The sequence below is a fragment of the Salmo salar genome, chromosome ssa20 (assembly GCF_905237065.1).
Source record: "Salmo salar chromosome ssa20, Ssal_v3.1, whole genome shotgun sequence".
Classification (NCBI taxonomy): Eukaryota; Metazoa; Chordata; class Actinopteri; order Salmoniformes; family Salmonidae; genus Salmo; species Salmo salar.
In genome coordinates this window covers 62,620,867-62,642,925 of record NC_059461.1, presented here as the reverse complement: position 1 = coordinate 62,642,925, position 22,059 = coordinate 62,620,867, and the positions used below count along the sequence as shown (strand labels likewise).

The 22,059-nt window shown below is 44.9% G+C and overlaps 1 protein-coding gene across 1 annotated transcript in view; it reads right to left on the bottom strand.

The window, feature by feature from the left end:
* Positions 1-22,059, bottom strand: part of LOC106581049 (max-binding protein MNT-like) — a 62,543-nt gene that overhangs the window by 33,640 nt on the left and 6,844 nt on the right. Inside the window, 8 exon segments of the mRNA XM_014162740.2 lie at positions 887-1,028; positions 2,235-2,390; positions 6,050-6,139; positions 9,546-9,572; positions 9,575-9,617; positions 13,031-13,173; positions 13,395-13,510; positions 13,718-13,858. Coding sequence (XP_014018215.2) covers positions 887-1,028; positions 2,235-2,390; positions 6,050-6,139; positions 9,546-9,572; positions 9,575-9,617; positions 13,031-13,173; positions 13,395-13,510; positions 13,718-13,858 — 858 coding nt within the window.

Below are 22,059 nucleotides of genomic sequence, written 5' to 3'. Positions count from 1 at the left end.
ACCTTGACAAGGAGACTTGCAGTGAAACTGTACTGGACCTGCAAATAAGTATATTTTACACAAACACTGGACACGACAGAACAATACCGGTAAGTTATGTTCTCAAAGTCCCTGCCTGTTTGTCTATTTTCTCGCTTAATGAACGCGACCCACAGGTCAACTATGTTCCATTATATCCCCAGTGGCTTGGCCACCACTTTAAACAGTGTTCCTCAGGTAGGTACACAGTTGGTTCATCATGTCCTTGTTTCGGCCTTCCACCCAGTGGATTGCCACAGCAATGTCCTGCTCCTCAGCCTTCACGTTCACCAAGCACTTGAACAGGAAGTGTTGTACAACGCTGGGGCTGCATCACTTCCTGTCCAGTGGCACTGACTTCCTCTTAAGGCACCAATCTTGGCAGGGGAGAGCAAATGTAGCTGTTTCTTAAAGCTAATTTCCTGCAGTTCAATACACATTTTGCCATGGAGCTGAGAGAATTCTGCGGTTTTAAAATGAATTCCCTGCAATTCTATGCATTTTGCCCTGGCTTATTAGAGCTTTCTGAGGTCGGTTTCGGTAGGTACTTTCTGTGGGGTGGTTTCCTGTTTCTGTGTTGTGGTGGGTAGTGCCGTCTGTGCCAATGTGATATTGGGTGTTGTAGAGGTAGGAGAAGACGCCATGATGACATCATCCTCTGTTCCACTGTTCTCATCTGGGACACAGCTGACCCCCTGAGAGTTGGCTCCATCTGCCCTGTTAGTCCCGGACTGTGGAACACTGCCTGGCCCCTGTGCTGCTGTGGGAGTGTGTAAATCTGAGTGTGAGCTATATGGCGTGTGTGGAGTGGAGTGCTGCTGGCTCTGTGGGTGCTGGGCTGTGGCTGAGGAAAGAGTGGTGGAAGTACCACTGGGGGGCGCTCTGGGCAGCTCTCTGAGGTGTCGGCCTTGGTCTCTGCGTCTCTGTCTCCCGTGGATCCAGGTGTTCCTCACAGCCGTCAGGAACAGACTCTGCTACTTCCTCCCACAAGGGACACGCTTGTGTAGCACCTGCAGAACACAGATGACACGGTTGCTGTGTATTTGGAGTCTACAATCTAGGATTTGTATACCTCTGTTGGAGAAATTGGGTTAGGGTGTGTGTTTGCAGAAAAAGTATGTCCATGAATGAGTTGTGTACATGTAAATGCTTAGAGTTGTCTGCGTGTGGCGCCTAAGTGTGTGTGTGGGTGTGTGGTGCTTGCGGTATGTGTTCCTTATAGTATGAGTGTGTGTTGCTTGCTGTACGTGTCAGGTTTTTTTTTCAGCGTAAATATAAAACGACTAAAACCAGATAGAAAAGATAAGGGACCTATATTTGTTGTATAAGATCAACATCGAAAACAAAATAAAAGCTAGTCAGCGAGAATAAAAAAAAAAAAAAATGTCCTTAATGTTTGAGCATGAGAACAAGCTTGTGTGGCCTACCACTTCGTGGCTGAGCCGTTGTTGCTCCTAAACGTTGTCACTTAACAATAACACCACTTACAGTTGACCCGGGGCAGCTCTAGCAGGGCATACATTTAACAAACTGACTTGTTGGAAAGGTGGCATCCTGGAAATGTTTGTCTATGGAGATTGCATGGCTGTGCCCTCAATTTGATACACCTGTCAGCAACGGGTGTGGCTGAAATAGCTGAATCCACTAATTTGAAGGGGTGTCCATACTTTTTGTGTGTGAGTATATATATGCATTAATCCCACTAATGCAACAAAATGTGAAAAAAATGCGAAAGGGGGTGTAGACTATAGGTATACACAACTGAAATATTTTATTAAAGTAATGTGAGTAACTGATGGTTAATAAGCCGTAATGGGCAGTCACTGCCATTATGGGACTTTTATTCATGGTTTTATTCTGTGTTATAGCATTCAACCCACATAATGCATAGTGCATTTAATGTAATTTAAAAAATATCTAATCCAAAATGTGACTTTTTAAATTTTTTAACCGAAACCGACCTCAGAAAGCACTAATAAGCCAGGGCAAAATGCATAGAATTGCAGGGAATTCATTTTAAAACCGCAAAATTCTCTCAGCTCCATGGCAAAATGTGTATTGAACTGCAGGAAATGAGCTTTAAGAAACAGCTACATTTGCTCTCCCCTGCCAAGATTGGTGCCTTCAATTCTTGCCCACAGGTCTGCACGGACGGGCCGACCACGACCACCACCTAAGCCCCTTTTTAATCCAGAAGAAACCCTGTGTGTGTTTACCTTTAGGTCACTGAGTGTCTTCTCCAGCCAGGCAGTGATGGCCTCCACAGGCCAGGGGTTGGAGGGACAGCCTATAGAGGAGGCCTGGGACTGCAGCAGCATGAAGGACAGTGGATTACGAGACTTCTCCAGTTTCCTCTTCTTACTGGGGGGAGACTGAGGTGAGGGAGATGGAAATAATTAAATATCCATTGACAGAGTATGTGGGATTTACCCAGGTACTATTGTCATAATATTCTTCTCTATTAAAAACTTCTGGTGAAGATGTAGTCACATACTTCAATGTATGTAAAACACTTATTTGGAAAATGTGAATCCACCTGCCCAGACTAACAAAGGGTGATTCATGATGACAGTGTGGAGACTGCTGGTAACTGCACAATATCAATACCCACACATACCTGTACAGTATGTTGTTCAGACAGGCATGTTAGTCATAAACAAGTTCACTGGGACAGCATTCCTGAACGTGCTAAAAGACAAGTTTGTCCCAGTTCCACACTCACACTGCACACGTCATCATACACCTGAGGCACTCACAAGTTCACTCTGACCAAACGCGCACGCACACACACACACACACACACACACACACACACACACACATTGACGACGTGAGCTGGTAAAGTCTCACTGTCCTAGTCACCATGGAAACCCCTCTGGACGGCTGGGGTATGATGAGGATGAAGTGAGGAGAGAAAAACAGACAGAGGGAAGAGAGGGAGGAGGAAAAGAGCAGAGAAGAGAGGAAGCAAAATACTTCAGCTCACTCATTGTGTGACAATGAGAGAATGAAAGGGGGCTTGATGGAGAGCCAGAGGAAGTGAAGAGGGAGGGAGAGATAGTCTTGGATTCCTGGAACCATTATGATGACTCCTGTCTGTTTAGGCCAGCTCACGCCACGGATGAGTCACGACCTGCATATCTCGTTCACTCCTTTTCTCTCTCGGTCTCTGTCCTTCCCCGTGACTCTGCTCTTTTTCATCCACGGCTCTCCTTCTTAGCTCATCTTAGTGTCAACCCATTGAATTGTAAATGCAATATCAAAACACACCACAAGGGGGAGCTCCTTCCACGTGATTTAGTCCTACGCCCCTGCAATGACATTGGCCCTGCTGTGCCTTGCCTCAGAGCTGCTACTGGTGCCATGCTGCTATGGTGGAAGCATTCCTTATCTAAACAAGTCCACACATAATGATGCCACAGGGCTCTACCTTATATAAACAGTGCTATAGGTCAACATGTATTTATTGGTCCATAACATTTTATTTAAATGGACCCAATTGCCAGATCGGGTGTGCAATGAAACAATGCAATAATGACATTGCAATCAGTCAGACAATACGGCGAACTGACCTGCACGGAATGGAGGACTGGACTACGACCTTCAGACTGGTCCTAGATCAGTTCTCTGTTATCCTGTGAGATAATGTAATTTGTGTGGTGGTATACTTACTGTATTAAAGACTTTAATGAAGACAGTCATGTTTAATTCATGTATTCTCTTTCCATAGAAAAAAGGTATCAGACTGGTCAATAGGAGAAAAAATGGAATGTGTCTAGTCGAGACTCAGACCTGGGTTCAAATATTTTTTTGTTAATGATTTTAATAATGTTTTATAATTTAGTTGGGCTCTATTAAGATTGCATGGCTCAAAGGAACCAATAGAACAATCGCAAAACTACAAACCCCCCGCCCATCTGGTACTCCAGGAAAGCTAAAGCAAAAAAAAGATTTCAAATAGTGTTTGAACCCAGGTCTGTCTAGTGAGTCTATACCAGCCAGGCCTTGTTATAGCTGCTTCATGTGTTTCTGATTGTTTCCCAGCCCTTCTCTCTCTGCTCAGTAAGCCCCTGCAGCTCAAAGGAAGAGGAAAAAAATCTATACAATCCATCAAGGATTGCAGCCTGTCTGTACAGCACATCGTTGACATAGATACACACACATCAACGCAGTACACACACTCATATGCGCGTACACACACAGATTCCTAAACAAAGAGATAAACATATACTCCCAGACAAAAGCACACACAGGAAAACACTTACACACGCCCACAAGCAAATAAACAGAAAGCACAGACAGGAAAGGACACCTTTCATCTAGTCTGATGTGTGTACGGCTTTAAATCCACTCTTCGGTCTCCATTGACTCATCTTTACTCTTTCTCTCCCTCCCTTTCAGTCTTTCTCTCTATTATTAATCTGACTCACCCACTCCCTCACACACTCAAATGTGTGCTCAGTCCACACACACAAGAAAGGTCGCTTTCTGTATTCTGTTTTGACCACACCTCGTTCTAGTCGTCTAGTGTAGCCAGTCTGTCTGTTTCTCCCTCTCTAGCAGCCAGTCAGCCCCATTTGTCCAACTAGGACTCAAGCCTGGGAAATCAGCTGAACAAACAAAGCCTCAGCATGGCTCCCCAGATAATAGGCCATTATTCAATTACTGACCACAAACACAGACAGATCAGCAGAAGAGAGATGGCCATTTAACCTAGATTTGGGGGGGGGCTATCCCTCTTTTCCTCTCCCTGTGGGGCCACCAGAACCTCAATACCAGGGTCTCTTGTTCCTGTTGACCTCTGACCCCTGCTGTAAATCTTCTGACTGGCTGCATGCCAGACACACCCCCTGCTCTGGGCCCACAGTGTCACATGACAGTCAGAGAACAGAGACCAACAACAGAAGCTAGAAGGCCGTGAAATAGCCTGGCCTCCCCTTAACGCTCTCTCTTTGATTCGCTCATGTCTTGTTCCCTCTAATTCTCTCTCCAAGTTTCCTTTTATGGTCTTTGTACCTTCACTCACTCTCTCTCCATCATCCTTGATCTGTCTCTCTCCCCCTCCCTCTCTTTAGTGAAGGGACCTGATTCTGTCCATGTGCCTGGTGAGACTCACTTACTGCATTACACATCAGTCAGATGTGTGATCTCAGAGCTATTGATTGAATCACCAGGATGTGTTAAAAACACAAGCTGTGATGCCACAGAGGACCTAGTTACTAGTACACAGGTGTCTGCTCTAGTAATCCATGGGTTAAGTAGGCCACAGACACATGTACACTCACCAACACACAGTCGTATGCACAAATCATACATAGAAAGACAGGTGTGGGGTCATCCACACACTTCTCCCCAGTCTGCCTGGTGATGATGCAGTGCTCCACTGTGTACCGAGAGGAGAGAGGAGGGCAGTAAAATGTAGGCCAATCTTTCTGCTCAACTGCCTTTGTGGTGAAAGCCAAACGAGACAACACAAAGACCAAAGAAGTCCTTCAGATACTGTAACACTCCACTTCCCACCCCCACCCCTCTCTAGCTCCCTTTAACTCTCGCTCTTATTCCCAATATTACCAGCTTTCACACTCTCACATTGATCTCTATGATACTCTCCCTCATCTCCTCATTCTATCACTCCCTCAGCGGCCCAGAAGCCTAATGGCACGGCGTGCATGTGCACACACTCCTTCCCCAGCAACGGTTGCCTGGATACAGCAAATTAGGGGAGGGACACACATCTCCCCAGAGGGCAGGTTGAGTGCTGCCTGCGTTCTCTAAAGGAATGGGCTGGAGAGTGGAGTGGGATGGGCCGCGAATGCATTATTAAGGAAGTGTGTGGAGGTTGGGAACGTCTGGAAAAGCAGCAGGGGTATAGTTAGGACATGCCCCTAGATGACTGGGGAAGAGAGCGAGAACGAGAGAGAGAGCGAGATGCCATGATTATGCCTTCCTCTTCTACTCTCCCACTATACATGAACTGGTTGGGAGAGGACCCGAGGGGTATCACCCACACCGCCCACCAGAGCCAGCTTACCAGAACAGTAACGTCATCATAGAAACTCCAGGCCAGAGCCCAGCACATGGTCCGTCCCTGGCAGAACTCTGTGTGGGTCACTTTGGGCACCTGGGAACAGAAACAGACCGATAGAGAACATTAGACAACACTAATAGAGAAGACAACACCAACAAGCGTTAGCAATACACACATGTAGCTCTGTAGAGGCACATTTCCAGCATGTCCAGGTGATGGAGAGCTGCACTACGTCCTTCAAGGTGTGAACAGTACATATTTACACACAGTGCTTACAGTGCCAGAGCTGAGCACTCGTGAGAAGAGCCTCCAATAAGCATGAAGGACGTGGGGGAAAAGATCAGTGTAAAAGGCTCTTCAATAGTATTCACTCTCCACTTGATACCGCCTCCCTTCACAATCAATATGTGGTGGGTTTCAGTGGGGACTGTGCCCCAGAGATACAGGTCAAAGGTCAGGGAAATGGATCCCAGTGGAAAGAAGACATCCCTCTATGAGAGCGCCATGTTGACCCCTAAACACTCACCAAATTAACCAAGCAGCGAGAGAGAACGAGAAAGATAGAGAAAAGTGCGCGAGAGAGATAGGGTGCAAATATCATTAGCATATTAATTAGGTCTCCTATTCCACCCCCACCCTCTTGCCTGCGCTGGACGTTGGCCAAGGATGCACTCACACTAATGAGCAGTGACACGCAGCGACAGCCCTCTGACACCTCTGGAGGATTGTGGGATGGTCCTCCCCCAGTGATTGACATGGTGTGTGTGTGTGGTTAACACACTTGGGAGCTGCTGTGATGCCATTCTGGTGCCAGCTGCCAGTCATCCCCAATGAATGGGTCTGATAATCTGAGGTAAGCGACTGGTACAGGCTGGAGACTAACCTCTATAGTCAGATAGTCAAGTCAGTTAGCAGTCATGCGCTAGGGGATAATAGCTAGGATAATGGCGCTAATGAACATTAGCGGCGCTGACCTACTGTGTGTGTGTCTAAGCCTGGTGTGTGTGTAATGTGTATGTTTGTGTGTGGGTCCTGCCATGCGTTTCAGTCATGCAACACTAATAGAAATCAGCTCAATCAGGTCTGGGTTGTGACATTGTTTAGCCAGCGTATTAGCCAGGCTTGATCCGTTACGGTTCAGAAGGTATCTGATCCCCCTCTCCCGTCTCAGAGGAGGTATTAGATGGTAGGAGGGAACTCATTCAATCCTCCATTACCTAACCTTGTCATTGGGTATGTATGGGGCATTCGGGTATGTTAACTCACGCCTGGGCTTGGTACAGTGCATACAGTGGGCTCCAAAATTACTGGCACACCTGACTGGCAATGCCCAAACAATGCTTAAATAAATATAAACAATATAATTATAGAGATAAACTCAAAATACCAACGTGAGAAATACTGTACTTTATTAACGTTTCAATGGAACCAACCAAAATTATTTATTGATTTAATAAAAAAAATCAATGTCCTCCAAATCAAGGTTTCACAATTAATGGCACCCATAAAGATTATTGTAAATAACATCTACCAAAATTAAACCACAAATTAAATTCCACTTATTTAAGTTTAAGTTGTAAGGAACTATATTGAGCCATTACATCACTTCCTGTTTCACTAGGGTATAAAAATGAGGTAGCACGCATGCAATATCCCGCTGTCATCCAACACCATGAAGAAAACAAAAGAACTGGCAGTTGAAAAGAGACAGATGGTCGTAGACCTTCATAAATCTGGAAATGGCTACAAGAAGATCCACAAACAATTGAATATACCACTGAGCACTGTCAGGGCAATTATTAAATTCAAAAGATATGGAACAGTTGAAAACCTCACGGATAGAGGACGCAAATGCATTTTGCCCCCCAGGATAGGGAGGATGGTGAGAGAAGCAACAAAATCCCCAAGAATCACTGTGAAAGAATTGCAGGCCTTGGTGGTGTCTTGGGGTCGCCAGGTTTCAAAAAGCACCATCAGACGCCTCCTCCACAACCACAGGCTCTTTGGAAGGGTTCCAGATGAAAGCCCTTTCTGACCCCAAGACACAGACGCAAGCGCTTGGAGTTTGCCAAATGTCATTTAAATTATGACTGGAAGGTGCTCTGGTCAGATGAGACCAAAATTGAACGTTTTGGTCAGACACAGCATCGGCATGTTTGACGTCGAAACAGAGATGCATACAAGGAGAGGAACCTCATACCCACGGTGAAATATGGAGGGGGGTCAGTGATGTTTTGGGGCTGTTTTAATTCCAGAGGTCCAGGGGCACTGGTTAAGATTGATGGCATAATGAATTCCACCAAGTATCAGGCAATTTTGGCTGACAATCTGGTTGCCTCTGCCAGAAGGCTGGGACTTGGCCGTAGGTGGACTTTCCAACAAGACAATAACCCGAAACATACCTCAAAATCCACACAGAAATGGTTCTGTGACAACAAAATCAATGTTCTGCCATGGCCATCTCAGTCACCGGACTTCAATCCAATCGAAAAGATGTGGGCTGAGTGGAAGAGGGCAGTAGATAAGCGCAAACCCAAGAATGTGAAGGATCTTGAAAGGATCTGCATAGAGGAATGGTCCAAAATCCCTCCAAATGTGTTCCTTAACCTTGTCAAACATTACAGGAAAAGACTCCATGCTGTTATCCTTGCCAGAGGTGGTTGCACTAAGTACTAAATGAGGAGTGCCAATAATTATGAAACCTTGATTTTGGTTAAATTTATTTTGTATTAAATAATTGTATGATTTTGCTTGGTTCCATTGAAACGTTAATAAAGTACAGTATTTCTCACATGTTGGTATTTTGAGTTTCTCTCTAATTATGTTGTTTATATTTTTTAAAGTATTGTTTGTGCATTGCCAGTCAGGGGTGCCAGTAATTTTGGAGCCCACTGTATGTGTGTTGTACCTATTTGCATGAGCTGTGTGTATAAGACCATGTATGAGCATCAAATGTCGTCTCGTCGGAGCTCCCATTCTGACAAATGTCTCAAATATATCCAAGTGTGTGTGTGTCTGTGTGAGCACGTATGTGTGTGTGTGTGTGTCTGTGTGAGCACGTACGTGTGTGTGTGTGTCTGTCTGTGTGAGCACGTACGTGTGTGTGTGTGTGTGTGTCTGTGTGAGCACGTACGTGTGTGTGACTGTGTGTCTGTGTGAGCACGTACGTGTGTGTGACTGTGTGTCTGTGTGAGCATGTATGTGTGTGTGTGTCTGTGTGAGCACGTACGTGTGTGTGTGTGTGACTGTGTGAGCACGTACGTGTGTGTGTGTGACTGTGTGAGCACGTACGTGTGTGTGTGTGTGTCTGTGTGAGCATGTATGTGTGTGTGTGTGTGTGTGTGTCTGTGTGAGCATGTATGTGTGTGTGTGTGTGTGTGTCTGTGTGAGCATGTATGTGTGTATGTATGTATGTATGTGTGTGTGTGTGTGTGTGTCTGTGTGAGCATGTATGTATGTATGTATGTATGTGTGTGTGTGTGTGTGTCTGTGGACTCGCCCCATGTTTTCTCAACTCCTCCTTCAAAAAGGTGCCAGGCTGCACTTCTTTCCCAACATGCAACTGTACTATCTGAAATAAAAATAATCTTAGGAGTGTGTGTGTCCAGCAGCCTGGGTATGAACTCCTGTCTAAGATCAAACAAGCCGCAGATATTGGATCTCCCTCCTTGACTCCATGGGAAGAAGATCCTAACAGACTTTCTGATTTCATCTGTAGTTTATCTAGAAATAAAAATAAGAGAGAGCGAAAGACAGAGGGCTAGAACAACAACGAGACCAGTTTGAGTCTCGATGGAGGAGCAGAGCTTTGATGTCTTGGCCCAGAGCAGGAGAGCAGATCAATATCTCTCCTCTGCAATGAAGAGATGAGTCTATTGTAATCGATACAACAGCATTTAGAGCGTCAGTATTAACCAGCAAGGAGAAATGGACAGAGACGAACCTAGCAGGGAGTCAATCTGGATAGGAAAACTAACTAAACAATGCATGACAAACCCAGTCTGGTTGGTTTGCCTTCCTGTCTAGATGAATTAGGCCTAGATACTATATATCTATGAGCAATGCTATGTATGGTGAGGATGGCGTGTTTGTTATGTGAATGTCAATCTTTAAGACATTATTTTTTTGTATACTTTTTAGCCAGTAGTTCTGAAAGTAGAGCTGAAATGTGCATACTGTCACATATGTTCTGCTCTGTGTGCATGATGTGTACAGTGTCAACATTTATCATCACTATGTTTGATGTACAGTTACAAGATGACATGTCGTCACACCCTGGGTTGTCCTGAACAGAATGATCCTGTGTTTGTTTATTGTGAAGAGAATTCGCCAGGGTGCACACACCTGAATGCACTCATGACTCCTTTCTATGCGCACCTAAATTATGATCCGTTTCTCTGAATTGCCTTGTGAATGCTTGACACTAAGACCATATTTTATAACTTAGCTAGTCATGTTGGCAATAGAACAAGCTTTCAAATCCTTTTCATGCCCAGTGACCCAGATTGCGATTTATAATTGACCGTTTTTCGATTGCGTTAACTGTAATTGTGTGATGGCGGGGATAGTGTTGTGTTCCAAATGAAACAACTACAAGTGTGTTTGCACAGCTAGGAGATCTTAAAAAAAGCACCTTATAGTTGAAGACTCTTCTTTGAGTCATAAAAGTACATTACAATTACATAGGAACTGTGCACTCTTTTGACCAGAGCCCTGTGTGACCACTTGGAGACACCAGTTAGTCCTCTCACTCAAACTCTTGTCATTGTTTTGTCTTATGATACACCTACCCCACATTTACCAGGAATATTCTTATGTTACTCAAGATATCCAGATTATTTTGTTATCAACAAATTTGGGGAAAGTACAGTAATTGTAAAATGCACATAAAATCCACAGTGTAATGTTGTGATTCAGTCTTGTCAGGTGAACTGTTGTGTATTAATTAACACATTATCTCCAAACTGCTCCTAATCAATTGCTACCATAGTTATGCATATTCTTTTCATATTTCTGTATAAAATATTTCAACGTAGCCCTATCCATATAGGCCAATCTCACAAGTTTAAAGGGTTAAAAGGGAAGAGGACACCCAGTACCTTTACACAGCACAGACTACTACAGCCAACCAGATTTCAACAAGGTTTTGAATAAAGGTTTAATTAAATTAAATAAGAATTTGGTGACCTAAATGGCATTAATTGAAAGCACTGAAAGGTTTGGGAATGGGAACAGGAAACAAGCCCACTCTGAAAAGTGTACACTGTGTTTGAGGGCAACACAACACAAAAACCAATCTGGCTAGACAAATATCAACTAAAAAATAAATAAAACGGATGAGCTTGATGGCATTCACTAAAAGCCTTGAAAGATTGGGGAAGAGCCCACTCAGAGAAGCGCCCGCAGAATGGAGGTAAGGGTGGGAGTGTTGGGGGTGAGAGGATTTTGGGTAGGGTTGGGGGGCAAAAGCCTCGCCTCAAGTGGCACTATGAAATATTGAGGAACTCTAATATCCCCAGATGTTCCCCACTTTGTCATGCAGCGAGGAGGGGCTGAACATTCATGTTAACACACACACACACACACAACAGCTTCCTCACTTCCTTCCTCCAGAAAGACCTTCCCTCCCCAAAAAACAAAAATCTCTCATGGGGGTCGACAAAAGCATTCAGATTCTTGGCAAAGTCGTATATTTCTTTTCAAGCAAACCCCTCCAAGAGTGATTATCATATCAATAAAAGACAATAATTAGCAGAGGGCATCACTTTGATAAGGCTGGTGGTTGGGGTGTGCTTGACTGTGTGTGTGTGTGTGTGTGTGTGTGTGTGTGTGTGTGTGTGTGGCGCGGATGGTGTGTGTGTGCGTATATCTGTGTGTGATAGTCTGGTGAGAGTAATTACAGCTCAGTGTTGTTGAAGGGGAGGGAGGGTTGGAGAGGGGATGGTGGGTCTCAGAGGACCAATCAGAGGGGCTGGCTTGGTTTCCGTGGACACCTGGCAGTAGCTCTGCTGTCCCAGCATGCAGTGTGTGGAGTGACAGCCTGCTACTGCTGCCTTGGCCCTGGCCCCAAACACACTACACACACGGCAGGAGAGGGAGGACAGGAAATAACAAAAGTCGGAAGAGAGGGAGACTAGGGCGGGCACGCCTTCCCCTGTGGCAGACACTCATCTATGGTCTTTACACAAGCCAAGCGCACCACCAAGTGTGAACACACAGACACATGCACAGCCAGGCAAACAGACAGAGGGAGACAGACACTTTTCCCCTTGTGAGGGCCACTCATCTTTCCACTGAAACATATGTGCACACCGACGCGCACACACACTCGTGTTTGACAATCATCTTTCCACACAAAAATATGGTAGTGACACACACACCTTCCATGTCAGCCACTTGTCTCCCAGTCACCACGCATGTGTGCGGTCTGATTAACTCTAATAGTGCGTATCTCTCCCACTGCATCCATGTCTCACTCCACTGCACCACTGACAGGCCTTGTAATGGTGGTGGTGGTGGTGTGTGGAGGAGATCTGCACGCCCCACACACAGCTGTTCCCTGTGGGAGTGCGGATACTGCCAGGGGGTGGGTGACTGTTTACTCCTGGTGCCAATTCATTAAACAAACTCTGGGTGACAGCTCCATCCCTGCACCCCATCTGTCCTGCTCTCCTCCATCAGTAGTCCTCTCATTCTTCAATCTCTTACCTTTCCTCTCATCCAAAATTAAAAAGGTGCATTTGTAACAGAATGTAATGAACAAACACCCAACAACACCAACACATAACCATCATCTTTTTCTATATTATATTTGGGGTTTAGGAAAGTGGAGCAGATATAAGGCATGAGCAATCTGAAACCAATCTGAAACGATCTTGAACGCTACCCCACTTCCTTCTGTGAAGGCTCAGTGTACTGATGAGGACCAAAATGGGGTGTTTGTGTGTGGAACGCAATATGCGCGTGTGTGTCACTCTCTCTCACCGCAGGCGTGTCTTGAGTTGCAGGCTGTCATGGATGATCCTCTTGACAAACTCCAGCTCTCCACCCTCAGCCATGATCTCTGTCACCCCACCTGTGTTCACTGAGCTGGGGGGAGGACGACGAGAGTTCCTGGAATTTACCCCCTGGGGAGAGGAGGACGGAAAGGGAGGGGATGAGGAGGGGAGGAAGAAGGGAGGGGGAAAAAGAGGGGCATGGGGAGAGAAATAAAGGGTAAGAGAAAGAGGAAACGTGACAGGAAAAGAAAGGAAGAGAAGAAAAATGAGAAAAAATGATCTGTGAAAAGGAGATTAATAAAGCAGTTATTCCAGATACTCAAAACACTTTCCATCTAAAAGAGGACTACCTTAGCCTCTAGTTGGTTGGCGAAGGAGGGAGGGTTACACATGCAGAAGTCATAGACAATGGCTGACTCCTCTTCTAAAGCGTCCATTAATAAGGTCTTCTGGGGAACTTTCACCACTTGGACATGAGACAGGGCAAGGACACGTTATCAACAAGGTTTCAAGCCATCTTCCTTTCAGTAAAACATTACAATGCGGCTACCAATGGCCAACTTGCCACTGACCTTTGATGAGGTCATAGAGGTTGTTCTGCTCTATACTCCTGGTGTCTATAAGCTATAATCAGTTATAGCCTCTCATAGCACTACGTAATGAAACAGTTCACCTTTGATAAGGTCAGAGAGGTTGTTCTGCTCCACGTTCCTGGTGGCGTAATCAAGGCAAATGTCATCTACCTCAGTAGCCAGGTAATGCCAGCCGTTCATAGAAGCTCCCAGCAGGGGGTAGATGCAGGACGCTCCAGTACCTGTGGATATAACACACTACGTGAGGAACAGGGTGTGTGTCTGAGTGTTTGTGTCAGTCTATTTAATGCCACTACCGCTGTCTCTTATTGTCCATAACAGAATAATAAGAGGTGAGCCAGACAGCCATGATCAGATCATCCAGGCCTAACAGAGACCAGGGCCTCTAATCTAACTGACCACAGTGAGGTCCCCTGGGGCAGTAGAGATGGGTGAGATGGCACCCGGCAGGTCAAGGCTTGGGAGAGTAATTCCCTGTGGATATCCATCAGGAGAGTGACATCTCCAATCAGCTTACAGAATGGACCAGGGTCACCAATCACTGACCTGTTTCTCTCTCTAATGAGCTAACTGACACACATCACAGTCTCTGATAGAGCAGGAAACCAGCCATGACATGTGGTTGGGGATTTGGCCAGTGATCAACAGGAAATAGATGAGGGATCTGAAGGTGGGCGTGCCAACAAACATACAGCCCCTCTCTGCCAGTCTCCCTGCCAGTCTGTAATGCCCACTGGCAGCCAGCTGCTCTGGGACTAGTTAGAGTCAGCCTGTATTAAAAACATGTCTCAGAGTAGGAATACAGATCTAGGATCAATCTTATTATGATCTCAAAGGCAAAACTTATATCAGCACTACTCTAAGACTTCAAATATGTGTCTTGGGCTAGACCTGTGCCAGGCAGCACTTCTCTGCCAGCCTGAAAAGTGCATCGTCATAGGCTATGTCCCAAATGGCACCCCAATCACTATACAGCACACTACTTTTGACCAGGACCCATTGGGCTTTGGTCAAAAGTAGCGCACTATGTAGGGAATAGTATGCCATTTGAAACGCAACCACGATGAGTCATACCCAGAAAGATTACTGCTGAAGGAATATACCCTGAGCAAACAAACACGATCACACATTAAATACCTTTATCACTCTCCATTACTGATGTGATGTTTGTATGGGAATGAATGAGTTTATTCATCCCATTCAGCATTGAGGATATTTGTGCACTTTCTTTATATAGACAGGTGAGAAATCAACTGTCTGATGTAACAACTAAGAACCAGTGGAGGGCTTAAAGGGACAGGCCATATAAAAGCCATCTATTCCTCTACAGAAACAGGACATAGGATTGGAGTGGTGGTAATTATGCATCCTAGCAATTATGGTTGAACCAAGATAGATGGTTCATTTGGGTTCATTTCAAGGGAGAGAGAGAACAGGATAGGAAGAGGGGCCATATTTAGTAGTGGTTATTGGAGGTCATAAATCTACCGGTCGATGCCCCTGCGTGGTTCCCCTTGGCCTCCGACCAGGTCCTCCACCCAGTGGATGTAGTTAAGACGGAGAGACACGGTGGGGATGAGATGCTCCAGAGGGATGTCTGTGGTCAGTCCAAAGTCTTCCTTCAGCAGGGTACAGGTCAGGGCTCGCACCGCCTCTGGCTCCTTGAAGTTCAGGAAAGGGTGGGGGGGCAGTTACAATGCTAAAGTATCTACCCCTATAAACCAAAACTACAAGTAACTACACCATAACTACCCCTATAAACCAAAACTACAAGTAACTACACCATAACTACCCCTATAAACCAAAACTACACCATAACTACCCCTATAAACCAAAACTACAAGTAACTACACCATAACTACCCCTATAAACCAAAACTACACCATAACTACCCCTATAAACCAAAACTACAAGTAACTACACCATAACAACCCCTATAAACTAAAACTACAAGTAACTACACCATAACTACCCCTATAAACCAAAACTACAAGTAACTACACCATAACTACCCCGATAAACCAAGACTACAAGTAACTACACCATAACTACCCCTATAAACCAAAACTACAAGTAACTACACCATAACTACCCCTATAAACCAAAACTACAAGTAACTACACCATAACTACAAGTAACTACACCATAACTACCCCAGTGCTCCATATCGCCCATATCTCCATATCGCCCATAGCCCAGTGCTCCATATCGCCCATATCTCCATATCGCCCATAGCCCAGTGCTCCATATCGCCCATAGCTCCATATCGCCCATAGCTCCATATCGCCCATAGCTCCATAGCCCAGTGCTCCATATCGCCCATAGCCCGGTGCTCCATATCGCCCATTCTCCCTCATTACTGCTCATCACACGTCAACCATCACAATGAAACCCGATGACAAATTAAATAAGAAGCTTATCAATTTACACTTCCTCGCTAATGATACAGAAATAATATTTTCCAGCATTAACCAGACCCCCACCAAACAGACCCCTCTACATTTCTATGATGTTCACTGACGGGAAAGCACGTTTTGGGTTTGGGAAACACACACAGACAGAGACACTGCCTGGAAAGCATGTTTTGGGTTTGAGAGACAAAGAGAAGGGACAGATGTGTAATTAACCAGTCTGTCTGCATTCACACCTCCACAGACAGCAATTAGACACCTCCTGGTGATAGGATCGTCTGGCACCTCCTTGCTGGGTTTGGGGGACAAGAAGGAGAGTGTATCTACCACAGCTACAGCGGAGAGGAGAGGAGAGAGAGAGAGAGAGAGACTATCACTGATGATGAGCAGGACTACAGGGCGAGGACGAGTTAGTTTCCCCCATAGGCACATAGCCTGAGTTATATAGTACATATGTGACAGACCAGGGATCGAACCCGTGTCCCTGAAGACGGTGTTAGCCCGCTGAGCTAAAGCCTATCCACTAGCTCAGAGTGTCTTCAGGTCTCACAGTTTCGCTCTTCTCAGAGTCTAATGATCAACATGCAGAGAATGAGGCCGTTCAGTCTGCCTGCCCAGCCCTCTATTTTTAGACCGTGACGAGTGTGCACGAATGTACTGCAGAGCACTGCAACGCCAGGTCTCCATGGCAACCACCCGGGCCCACCGGCAGACACAGGCAGTCAGCGCACGTAAATCCAGCCACGCTGGAGCAATATGGCTGATACCGGAAGAAGCGTGAGCGTGCACGAGATCGAGACACACATTGTAGGGTGGACGTTTGTGCGCCAGACGGTGGTGACGATGGACGGTGTGGGACATGGGACAAACCCGGTAAAACATGTTTATGAGAGAATGAATCTTGTCAGGTGTGCAGGTGTTACAGGAATAAGATGAGTGAGGTGGATGGCGAATGATAAGGGAGGCAAGAAGCCTAAGGGAACTTTTCGTAATGAAAACAGAGAAAGGTTGTGCGAGGGAGGTAGGTTGAAATCTGTGGTTCGGAAGGTTGTGGTGGATGAGTGGACAGGGAGTTCTGGTCTCCCTACGGACTCCAAACTGCCTGGACAGAGAGGCATACTCAGCAATTTCTCTCTGTATTAGGAAATACAGATTGTGAGAAACAGATGACAGTAACAAAGAGAAAGAGAGAGTACATCAATTAGAAGGGGGGGTGTGTGTATATGTGTGTGAGAGAGAGAGAGAGAGAGAGAGAGAGAGAGAGCGAGCAAAATAACAGCAGAGAGAGTCGAAGAAAAAGATGAGGGAAGTGAAACTGATGAGCACTAGAACAGTCCTAGGGCAGTGAGATGAACAAACCCATATCTACCTAGGGAACCAACTGCCGCAGCTGAAGAAGCCAGCAGCAAGTAAGCCCCATGCCTCCACCCTCCGCTAGCATAGTCCTTCATCAGCACAGAGAGAGATGGAGAGAGAGATGGAGAGGTGACCTTCAGGGCAAACTCATTTTTATTCTGAATGCACAGTATAATTATTTTACAGATTAGCAGCTCCTCTTCCCACTTCAGGTTGTGCACTGAACACAAACTGTGTTGACTGTTCCTCATTCAGAGGTGTAGCCAAGACTAGGAGCTCCACTTTAAATGAAGGCACTTCTACGTATGTAGAAGAGCTCATTAGGTATAACGAAAGAAAAAACCATTCCAAGGGGAAGTTGAAGCCATTCAAAGAAGCCACGTTTATCTTCAGTAAGCACTCAGTACCAATCCAAGTCCATGCGGATCAGTGGGTATCATCGGTTAACGAGCGAACCAATCAGAGAGGTCCTGGTAATCAGTTGGCTGTAATCAGTAACCCAGTCGACCAATCATGGAGGTTGAGGTGATTTTGTGCACTTCCACCATATAAGCTGTTATATGGTGGAAGTGTTATAATTATATAAAGTTATATAATCCAGTTCCTTCAAATCTGCAAGGTTAGCATACACAGGAGAAGTACAGTGCCTTCAGAAAGTATTCATACCCCTTGATTTATTCCACATTTTGTTATGTTGCAGCCTGAATTCAAAAATGGATTAAATATATAATTTTCCACCCATCTACACACAATACCCCATAATAACAAAGTGAAAACATGTTTTTAGAAATGTTAGCACATTTATTGAAAATGAAAGAGAAATATCAAATTTAGACAAGTATTCACACACCTGAGTCAATACTTTGTAGAAGCAGCTTTGGCAGCAATTACAGCTGTGAGTCTTTCGGGGTAAGTCTCTATGAGCTTTGCACACCTGGATTGAACAGTTTTACCCATTATTCTTAACATTATTCTAGCTCTGTCAAGTTGATTGTTGATCATTGCTAGACAGCCATTTAACTGTTGCCATAGATTTAAGCCAATTTAAGTCAAAACTGTAACTTGGCCACTCTGGAACATTCAATGTCGTCTTGGTAAGCAACTCCAATGTAGATTGGGCCTTGCGCTTTAGGTTATTGTCCTGCTGAAAGATGAATTTGTCTCCCAGTGTCTGTTGGAAAGCAGATTGAACAAGATTTCCCTGTTCTTACACCTGTATTCTGTTTATTTTTATCAACAAAAAAAATCCCTAATCCTTGCCAATGACAATACCCATAACATGACACAGCCATCAGCTTCCTTAAAAATATGAAGAGTGGTACTCAATGATGTGTTGAGTTGGATTAGCCCCAAACACATTGTATTCAGGACAAAAAGTGAATTTGTCTGCCACATTTTTTGGGGGATACATGTTTTGGAATATTTTTATTCTATAGAGGCTTCCATCATTTCACTCTGTCATTTATGTTAGTACATTAACAATGTTGTTATCCATCCTCAGTAATCACAACCATTAAACTGTCAGCATTGGCCTCATGGTAAAATCCCTGAGCAGTTTCCTTCCTCTCCAGCAACTGAGTTACAGTAGGAAGGACTCCTGAATATTTTTAACGACTGGGTGTATTGATACGCCATCCAAAATCTAATTGATAACTTCACCATGCTCAAAGGGATATTAAGAGTCTGCTTTTTTATTTGAACACATCTACCAATCAGTGCCCTTCTTTGCGAGGCATTGAAATGCCTCCCTGGTCTTTGTGACTGAATCTGTGCATGAAATTCACTACTCGATTGAGGGATCTATATAGATAATTCTGTGTGGGGTACAGAGATGGGGGAATTCATTCAAAAACCATGTAACCACTATTATTAAAACACAGAATGAGTCCACACAACTTATTATGCGATTGGTTAAGCACATTTTTACTCCTTAACATATTTAGGCTTGCCATAACAAAAGGGGTTGAATACTTATTGACAAGACATTTCAGCTTAGAAATGTACTAACTAAATTCCACTTTGACATTATGGGGTAGTGTGTATAGATTAGTGACACAACCTTAATTTTAAATTCTGACTAACAACAAAATATGGAGAAAGTAAAGGGGTGTGAATACTTTCTGAAGGTACTGTATTTGGTCTAGCTAGGGACTCGTTTTCAGACTGATCCATGCATATTTCTCATTTCACCTCCTCCTCCTCCTGCCTTCCACTGTGTTAATAATGCAAGCAGAGCACCAGGAAGGAACCCACTGTGAGATGGAAAGTTCAATTACTCCATTTATTAAAGGAAGGGAAAAACTCCTCCACCCACCATGGATGATTTCTCTGCTGGTAATATCTGCCCCCACCCCCCCAAAAAAAAGAATGACAGCCAAATATAATGTCACCGAGAGAGTGTTGAATTTTTAATGCCCCCTCCGCCCCCTACTGCCGTGGCATCAAGGGTCGTCAGCCAGCCAGAGACAGCCATGATGGAACGCCTGGGCTGGGTCATCTTTCTGGTTCATGATTCCTAATCCCATCTCTCTCTGCCATCTGAGTCCCATCTATCCATCTCCTCTGTTCTCATCTTCACCCCTCTCTCATCTCCCCTTTACTATTCACTCCATTCATACAAATTTTGCTCTGTGGTCTTGGTCCTTTTACTGTCCATTTCTTTTCTATTGCTCTCCCTCCCTCTCCTTGACGGGAACCCCCAAAATATATCTACTTTCAATTCTAAAGGCTATTTCTCTCTCATCCCTCTCTCCAAAGTTCACTCCCACCCTCCCCACATCCCCCTTCCAACTTCTTTCAATCATCTCCCACCCCATCCCTGTTCAGGATGAACACTTGTCTCACTGGTAGGTCTGTTTTCAGTTGAAGGATCTTGCACTTTTAGGACTATTACATTTGTTCCATTGCACCAGGCCAGCTCAATAAGGCGCTGCTGAAATATTTGAAAGAAAACAATTAATATTTGAACCCATGCGGGTCTGGTAGTGAGCAAACTCTAGAGAAAGAGGTTGTTTGTCGTCTCCCTCTCAGTTTGTCGTTCTGTCCATCAGCGAGTCACGTATGGTAATGAAGCCCTTTTTGTCTGTCAGTGTCTTTAGTTCTGTCAGCGAGTCATCTCTCTATCCGTCTGTCCTTCTGTCACTGAGTCATGTACTGTATAGTAATGATTCGCTCTTCTGTAATCAACACCTGGCTGCTGCAGATGGACATCAAGCACATTTAAACAGCTCTCCTCTGCCTCACTGCTCACCCAGATATTCACTAAAACAGCCACGCCAGACTGCTGATAAACTAACTAGCTCACACGCTCTGCACATTCACAATGAAAATACCCACAGCCCACGCCAATATGTTTTCACTCACACAGTAGATGCTTGCACCTGGTGGTGACATCGGCATATGTGTCTGCAATCATCTGCATTTACACAATGTCGTTTTCACACTGAACAGACCGTTGGCAATTTCACCACAAAGACGAGGCTGGATAATAATTTCCTGGAGTACGAATGAGAGGGGTGTACACACACACACACACGGGGGGGGGGGGTATCCTCTACTAATTGGAGTGGTGCTGGACAGGCTAGACCACGGCTGGGGAGGTTTGGGACTTCAGTCCGTCATTAGCAGGAATCAAAGAAGCTAGCAACTCAGGACACTCTTCATCCTCTATCATCAAACAGAGACCACAGTCAGAGGGGGGGAAGAGAGAGAGAGAGAGAGAGAGAGAGAGAGAGAGAGAGAGAGAGAGAGAGAGAGAGAGAGAGAGAGAGAGAGAGAGGAGAGAGAGAGAGAGAGAAGAGAGTGAGCAAGACAGAAAGAGGATGCAGAGAAGAAGGAAAGGACAGAGACAAGATGGAGGTATAGAAAGTACACAAGGCAGAGAATAAGAGCAAGAGAGATGTGCTCTATTACGCGCTGTCAGCTCCATCCCAGCACCAGGTGTAGTGATGACTGCGCAGTTGAGTTGACATCAAAAACAAAATTATCCCAAAAGCCTCCCTTTCTTCTCCTGCCTGTCTGTATGTCTGGTCTTTCTCTCTACTGCACCTGGCTGCCTACCCAGCCATAATAACCTCTCCTGCAGACACAGGCAGAGGCAATACTGGTCGACCAGGACTGCTGAGGGCTTTCAATCTAGCCTCTACGCTTCTTAATGCCAGACTTCATTTCGCCTTGTAAATGAAATGTTTGAAATTGATTTCTCATAGAACCCCACATCTCTATTCCAAATGAAAATTAGTCACCATGTTTTTATTTTTTGAGGAACAGAATCCGAACTGGGAACGAAGGTGATCTATACAGTCCCAGAACAGAACTTAATTTAAAAGCATGGGATCCGGTTAAAACGTTCCTTTAAAGGAGTTTTTCTCCAGTCCAACAAAGTGCCTATGCAAAGCCATTACTCTGTCACTCAGAAACCTATTTGAGTGTCTGCCTGCCAGCTGAAAATCTGTTGCCAGTGTGTGTGTGCGCACTTAGACAACCTGCCCCTCACCAGCAGAAGCATAAGCTGTGTTCGAATACTCATACTAACCGCCCTAACCCTACTATTTGTGATATAAATTGAGTATGTAGTATACTTATTAGTCATAGTATGGATATAGTTAGTATGCTAAAAGTTCCCGGATGCCGTACTAAATTCATCAAAATGTGAA